We start from the raw sequence: 7,509 nt of genomic DNA, 5'->3' as shown, positions 1-7,509 counted from the left end.
CCTCCCCTCGTCCCTAACGCGCCCCCTCCTCCCACGAACCCCGCCCTCTATTTCCTCTCATCCCGCCCACCTCCCGCTCACCCCGCCCTCTCATCCCACTGACACTATCCACACCTCGCAGTGATTCCCCTCCACACGCCACCTCGAACCGCGCCCCCTCCCCTTGTCTCCGTGTCCGCCTCCCTCCGATTGGATCTCCGTCAGACTGTAGGTCAGCTTCCCGCGAACTTCCGAAATTATACACTCCCCCTCCGACATCCGCACTAGCTGCCCCGCAGCGTTGCCCCCGCCCCCAGCATCCGAAAGAGGGGATGGTTATAGACGACCAGGCGACCAATCGGATCAACGCGTTTTATTAGCGAAAAGCTTGTGCGTCGAACAGCTGACGGTTCAGGTGGCCTCAGCGAGCTGGAGAGGTGGGTCTGCTGGTATTCCGGGAGCGCGGGACGTGCCGGAGAGTTGGCGGGGGGGAGGTGTGTGTGTAGGGTCTGGGGGAGGTGGGAGTGTGTCTGGGATCTGTGGACAGGAAGAACCAAACCCCGCATTAAACTGTGGGTAGCTGAAGGGTGTCCCAACTACCCCGTGTGATGAGCTTTGTAGGGAGGGAGGGGAATATTCCCGAGGGGTGGGCCGCAAGCACAGCGAGGGGTTGGCATCGGTCAGGAAACTCTCGTTTCTCAGACCAAGGGTTCCAGCGGAGCGCAGTTACTGAAGTTTTCCTGGATCGCCACCAGAACTGGCAGCTTGTTACTGGGAACGAACACCTCCATGTGGACGAAGTTGTTGGGGTTTCCAATATCGACCTGTGGGCAGGGTCACTCGGTTAGTCATGGGAGTCCCGTCCGCTAACCCCTCCTTCCCACTGCCACCTCCGTGACCCGCGCTCCCGCGAGACTTCCCTCCACATCCCCGGCACTTCATCCCTCGCTGCTCCCCTCCCCGACTCCTTCAACCCTCCCTCCACTACATACCTCCCCGTCTCCGTCACCACTCCCTCCCCTACTCCTCTCCCCGACTCCTTCAACCCTCCCTCCACTACACACCTCCCCGTCTCCGTCACCACTCCCTCCCCTACACCTCTCCCCGACTCCTTCAACCCTTCCTCCCCGACACCCCTCCCCGACTCCTTCAACCCTCCCTCCCCTACGCACCTCCCCGACTCCATCACCGCTTCCTCCCCTACACCCCTCCCCGTCTCTATCACCCCTCCCTACCCTACACTACCGCCCCGTTTTAATCGTCCCTCCCTCCTCCACATCCCTCACCGTCTTTGATAATCCTAACCTCCCTTACACCTCTCCCCGTCTCCGTCACCCCCTCCCTCCCCTAAACCCCTCTCCGACACCGTCACACGCTCCGTCCCCTGCACTTCTCCCCGTCTCTGACCCACCCCGTCCACTACATTGTCATCCCGTCTCTCCCCTCTAACCCTCCCGGTCTCCGTCACCCCCTCCCTCCCCTAAACCACTGCTCGTCTCCGTCACCCCCTCCCTCCCCTAAACCCGTCTCCCACACCGTCACACGCTCCGTCCCCTGCACTTCTCCCCGTCTCTGACCCACCCCGTCCACTTCACTGTCATCCCGTCTCTCCCCTCTAACCCTCCCGGTCTCCGTCACCCCCTCCCTCCCCTAAACCACTGCTCGTCTCCGTCACCCTCTCCCTCCCCTAAACCCCTCTCCGACACCGTCACACGCTCCGTCCCCTGCACTTCGCCCCGTCTCTGACCCACCCCGTCCACTTCACTGTCATCCCCCTCTCTCCCCTCTAACCCTCCCGGTCTCCGTCACCTCCTACCTCCCCTGAACCTCTCCTCGTCTCGTCACCCACTCCAGCTCCTACATCTCCTGAAATCTCCGTCATGCACTCGCTCCACTACGTCCGTCCCCATCTCCATCTTACTCCCTCTCCCCAACCCCATCTACGTCCCTGGCAGACCTCCTGGTCTCCATTCCCCTCCCACCCCTCCCCGTCTCCATTCCCCTCCCACATCCTCCTGGTCTCCATTCCCCTCCCACCCATCCCCGTCTCCATTCCCCTCCCACACCCTCCTGGTCTCCATTCCCTTCCCACCCATCCCCGTCTCCATTCCCCTCCCACGCCCTCCTGGTCTCCATTCCCCTCCCACCCCTCCCGTCTCCATTCCCCTGCCAGAGCTGCTCCCTTCCCGTCTCTGTTAATCCTAACCTGCCCTACACCTCTCCCCTCCCTCCCCCTCCCGGACTCCATTCCTCTCCCAGCTCCTCCGGGCCTCCATTTCCCTCCCAACCCCTCCTGTCTTCATTCCCCTCCCACCCTCTCCCGGTCTCCATTCCCCTCCCACCCTCTCCCGGTCTCCTTTCCCCTCCCAACCCCTCCCGGTCTCCTTTCCCCTCCCACCCTCTCCCGGTCTCCATTCCCCTCCCACTGTCTGCCGGTCTGCTTTCCCCTCCCACACCCTCCCGGTCTCCTTTCCCCTCCCAGCCTCTCCCGGACTCCATTCCCCTCCCACACTCTCCCGGTCTCCATTCCCCTCCCAACCTCTCCCGGTCTCCTTTCCCCTCCCACCCCCTCCCGGTCTCCTTTCCCCTCCCACCCTCTCCCGGTCTCTATTCCCCTCCCACTGTCTCCCGGTCTCTATTCCCCTCCCAGCCTCTCCCGGTCTCCTTTCCCCTCCCACCCCCTCCCGGTCTTCCTTTCCCCTCCCACCCTCTCCCGGTCTCTATTCCCCTCCCACTGTCTCCCGGTCTCCTTTCCCCTCCCACCCTCTCCCGGTCTCCTTTCCCCTCCCACCCCCTCCCGGTCTTCCTTTCCCCTCCCACCCTCTCCCGGTCTCCATTCCCCTCCCACTGTCTCCCGGTCTGCTTTCCCCTCCCACCCTCTCCCGGTCTCCATTCCCCTCCCAACCTCTCCCGGTATCCATTCTCCTCCCACCCTCTCCCGGTCTCCATTCCCCTCCCACCCCCTCCAGGTCTCCATTCCCCTCCCACCCCCTCCCGGTCTCCATTCCCCTCCCACCCTCTCCCGGTCTCCTTTCCCCTCCCACCCTCTCCCGGTCTCCTTTCCCCTCCCACACCCTCCCGGTCTTCATTCCCCTCCCACCCTCTCCCGGTCTCCTTTCCCCTCCCACCCACTCCCGGTCTTCATTCCTCTCCCACCTCTCCCGGTCTTTCCCCTCCCACCCCCTCCCGGTCTCCATTCCCCTCCCACCCCCTCCCGGTCTCCATTCCCCTCCCACCCTCTCCCGGTCTTTCCCCTCCCACCCCCTCCCGGTCTCCATTCCCCTCCCACCCCCTCCCGGTCTCCATTCCCCTCCCACCCTCTCCCGGTCTCCTTTCCCCTCCAACCCACTCCCGGTCTCCATTCCCCTCCCACCCTCTCCCGGTCTCCTTTCCCCTCCCACCCTCTCCCGGTCTTCATTCCCCTCCCACCCTCTCCCGGTCTCCTTTCCCCTCCCACACCCTCCCGGTCTTCATTCCCCTCCCACCCTCTCCCGGTCTCCTTTCCCCTCCCACCCACTCCCGGTCTTCATTCCTCTCCCACCTCTCCCGGTCTTTCCCCTCCCACCCCCTCCCGGTCTCCATTCCCCTCCCACCCCCTCCCGGTCTCCATTCCCCTCCCACCCTCTCCCGGTCTTTCCCCTCCCACCCCCTCCCGGTCTCCATTCCCCTCCCACCCCCTCCCGGTCTCCATTCCCCTCCCACCCTCTCCCGGTCTCCTTTCCCCTCCAACCCACTCCCGGTCTCCATTCCCCTCCCACCCTCTCCCGGTCTCCTTTCCCCTCCCACCCTCTCCCGGTCTTCATTCCCCTCCCACCCTCTCCCGGTCTCCTTTCCCCTCCCACCCACTCCCGGTCTCCATTCCCCTCCCACCCTCTCCCGGTCTCCTTTCCCCTCACACCCTCTCCCGGTCTTCATTCCCCTCCCACCTCTCCCGGTCTTTCCCCTCCCACCCCCTCCCGGTCTCCATTCCCCTCCCACCCCCTCCCGGTCTCCATTCCCCTCCCACCCTCTCCCGGTCTCCTTTCCCCTCCAACCCACTCCCGGTCTCCATTCCCCTCCCACCCTCTCCCGGTCTCCATTCCCCTCCCACCCTCTCCCGGTCTCCTTTCCCCTCCCACCCTCTCCCGGTCTCCATTCCCCTCACACCCTCTCCCGGTCTCCATTCCCCTCCCACCCTCTCCCGGTCTCCATTCCCCTCCCACCCTCTCCCGGTCTCCATCCCCCTCCGACCCTCTCCCGGTCTCCTTTCCCCTCACACCCTCTCCCGGTCTCCTATCCCCTCCCACCCTCTCCCGGTCTCCTTTCCCCTCCCACCCCCTCCCGGTCTCCATTCCCCTCCCACCCTCTCCCGGTCTCCATTCCCCTCCCACCCCTGCTCCCTTCCGGCTTCTGTGTGAATACTCGACCTTGATCAGCAGAAGTTTCCCCAGCATGATGGTCTGGTCCTGCTCACGGTACGTTTTCGCGACGAATATCTGCTCTAAGGCGTGGATGTGACTCTCCGCGTCGGATTTCACCTGGACAGGAACAACACAAACTTCTGTATCTCCCGGGGAGGACAGAGCGGGACGAGGAAGGGTGTCCGGAAGCGAGGGGCGGTACCATTTCTTTTTTACTTCTCCCCCCTCCATTTCTCCGCTTTTCCTCGTTCCGTCTCTCGCCTTTCCCCACCTCGTACCCGTACTCCCCACTCTTCCTCGTCTCTCTCTGATCTATCATTTTATCCTCACTCCATCTACCTCTTCCCCCCTCTCAGCCTCCCCTGCTCTCTCACCCCCTCACAGTCTCCCTCTTCCTCCTCTCTCCACCTCCCCTGCTCTATCACCCCCCTCACCGTCTCCCTTTTCCCTCTCTCTTCGATTCCGCTGCACTCTCACCCCCTCACCGTCTCCCTCTTCCCCCTCTCTTCGATTTCCCTGCTCTCTCACCCCGCTTCAACGTCTCTCTCTCCTACCGCTCTCTCCCCCACCCCTGCTCTTTCCCCCTCTTTCTGTGTGCCTCTATAATCTTTACCCTGGCCAGGCTTTTCTACATCTCTGTCGCTTCGTCACTAATCTTTCTCCCCTTCTCCTGCCCTGTCCTTCGCCTCACTCTCTGTTCCCTCATTCCACATTCCCTGCTCGTTCTCACACTTTTCCCGTCTCGCTCTCACTCTTCTCCCTCTCCCCGTCTGTATCCCTCTACAATCTCTCCAATTCCCCTGCTGGAATTCTCACCTTTCATCCGTGTCTCTACCTTCGTTCTCTCTCTGTCTCTCTCTCTCTCTCTCGCTCTTCTCCCTCTCCCCGTCTGTATCCCTCTACAATCTCTCCAATTCCCCTGCTGGCACTCTCACCTTTCATCCGTGTCTCTACCTTCGTTCTCTCTCTGTCTCTCTCTCTCTCTCTCGCTCTTCTCCCTCTCCCCGTCTGTATCCCTCTACAATCTCTCCAATTCCCCTGCTGGCACTCTCACCTTTCATCCGTGTCTCTACCTTCTTTCTCTCCCTCTCACTCTCCCTCTCTCGCTCGCGCACTCTACTTCTCGCTCTTTCCTTCTCTCTCCCTCTCCGTGCTCGAAAATTCCTCTGCCCTCCTTCCCCTATCTCGCCTGGAGATATATATATATATATCACTATTTTATTCACTTTCTCACCCAGCCTCTCTCTTCCTTCCCCCCGAGGAGGGCAGTTTAAGGGGTGTGGGAGTGGGGAGGACTGCGCTCCTGGTTCTGGAAGAGTTTGGAACAAACCTCATCTGCGACCTTATGGACCTCTGTCGTGGCCGGCTGTTCTTTTGTCCACACTGGTGCCATCTCTCTCTCTCTGTTGTACTTGTTCGTTCGCTGACACTCTCTCTCTCTCTCTCTCGCCACTTGTCACGGCCGCTTTTAAAGATCTGGCCCCTCCCCCACCCCTCCGACATGCCCCTCCTCCCTCTCAGCTATTCCCCCGCCCCGTTTTGCCCTCTCTCGGGCTCTTGCCCTCCGCTTGGGGCATGGAACCTGACCCCGGCCCCTTACGGATGTGACCTACTTACGGGAAAGGTGCACAGAGCATAGGGAACATTCACAGAGATGCTCCTGGGTCTGCGGGGCCTCTGGTTTCAGGAAACATTGAATGGGACAGGATTCTAATGAACGTAGAAGATTGAGAGGGGATTTGATGGAGGTTCACTGGCTTTATCCGCTGTGGTTGGGTGGGACTGCAAACAGCGATCAAAGGTTAAGGGTGAAAGGTGAGAAGTTTAAGGGAATTATGAGGGGGAACGCCTTCACTCAGAAGGTCGTGAGAGTGTGGAATGATCTGCGAGCACGACTGGTCCGTGCGAGCTCGATTCCAACGTTTAGGCGATGTTTGCACGGGTACACGGATAGGGGGCTTCTGGGGGTCTATGATCCAGCTGCAGCGGGCTGGGATAATGCAGCTAAAATGGTTTCCGCATGGGCTAGATGGGCCGAAGGGCGCCCCTGTAAGTCGTGTTTCTCTGTGACTCTATGAGTAGAGTCCCAGAGCCACCAAGCGCCTCTCCTCTGCAAACTTTGCATCAAAGCCATCGATCCCATCATCCAAATCACTGGCATTATGACGTGAAACAAATCGGTCCCAACAGAGACCCCCCTGGAACAACCCGAGTCACCGGCAGCCAACCAGAAGAAGTTCCCTTTCTCCCCCACACTCTGCCTCCTGCCAATCAGCCAGTATTTGTCCCGTGCCGGTACCTTTCCTGTAAAACCACCGGGTCTTAACTTGTTATGCAGCCTCCTGTGCGGCACCTTGTCAAGGGCCTTCTGAAAATTCAACCACACAACATCCGCCGACTCCCCAATGTCTATCATGCTTGTTATTTCTTCAAATAATTCCAAAAGATACGTCAGGCAGGGTTTTCCCTCGAGGAAACCATGCTGACAGAGACCTATTATATCACGCGCCCCCAAGTACACGGAGACCAGCTACTCCGAAACCACCTACTTAACAACGGAGTCATAGAACATAGAACACAGAATAGTACAGCACATTACAATGGTGCCCACTCTCAAACCCTGCCTCCCATATAACCAACCGCCTTAAATTCTTCCAGATACCTGTCCAGTAGTCTCTTAAACTTCACTAGTGTATCTGCCTCCACCACTGTCTCAAGCAGTGCATTCCACGTACCAACCACTCTCTGAGTGAAAAACCTTCCTCTAATATCCCCCTTGAAATTCCCTCCCCTTACCTTAAAGCCACGTCCTCTTGTACTGAGCAGTGGTGCCCTGGGGAAGAGGCGCCGGCTGTCCACTCTGTGTATTCCTCATAATATCTTGTACACCTCTATCATGTCTCCTCTCATCCTCCTTCTCTCCAAAGAGTAAAGCGGTAGTGAGGCGACCAGAACTGGACACAGTACTCCACGTGTGGCCTAACCATAGTTTTATGGAGCTGCAATATTACAGCGCGTCTCTTAAACTCTATCCCTTGACTTATGAAAGCTAACACCCCATCAGCTTTCTTAACAGGTCCTTCGGCCCACAATGTTGTGCCGACCCTCAAACCCTGCCTCCCATATAAAC

The 7,509-nt window shown here is 59.7% G+C and overlaps 1 protein-coding gene across 1 annotated transcript; it reads right to left on the bottom strand.

Moving 5' to 3' along the window:
• Window positions 1–343: 343 nt before the first annotated feature.
• On the bottom strand, window positions 344–5,775 carry LOC132386576 (cystatin-B-like). The gene is made up of 3 exons (XM_059958859.1): window positions 5,710–5,775; window positions 4,386–4,496; window positions 344–803 (listed from the first exon to the last, which is right to left on the bottom strand). The coding sequence occupies exons 1-3, from the start codon at window positions 5,770–5,772 to the stop codon at window positions 678–680; spliced, it is 300 nt and encodes a 99-aa protein (XP_059814842.1). The 5' UTR covers window positions 5,773–5,775; the 3' UTR covers window positions 344–677.
• Window positions 5,776–7,509: the final 1,734 nt, after the last annotated feature.

The sequence above is a fragment of the Hypanus sabinus genome, unplaced genomic scaffold, assembly GCF_030144855.1.
Source record: "Hypanus sabinus isolate sHypSab1 unplaced genomic scaffold, sHypSab1.hap1 scaffold_1218, whole genome shotgun sequence".
Taxonomy (NCBI): domain Eukaryota; kingdom Metazoa; phylum Chordata; class Chondrichthyes; order Myliobatiformes; family Dasyatidae; genus Hypanus; species Hypanus sabinus.
Note: the sequence above shows the minus strand (reverse complement) of the source record. Positions and strands in the feature narration are given on the sequence as shown.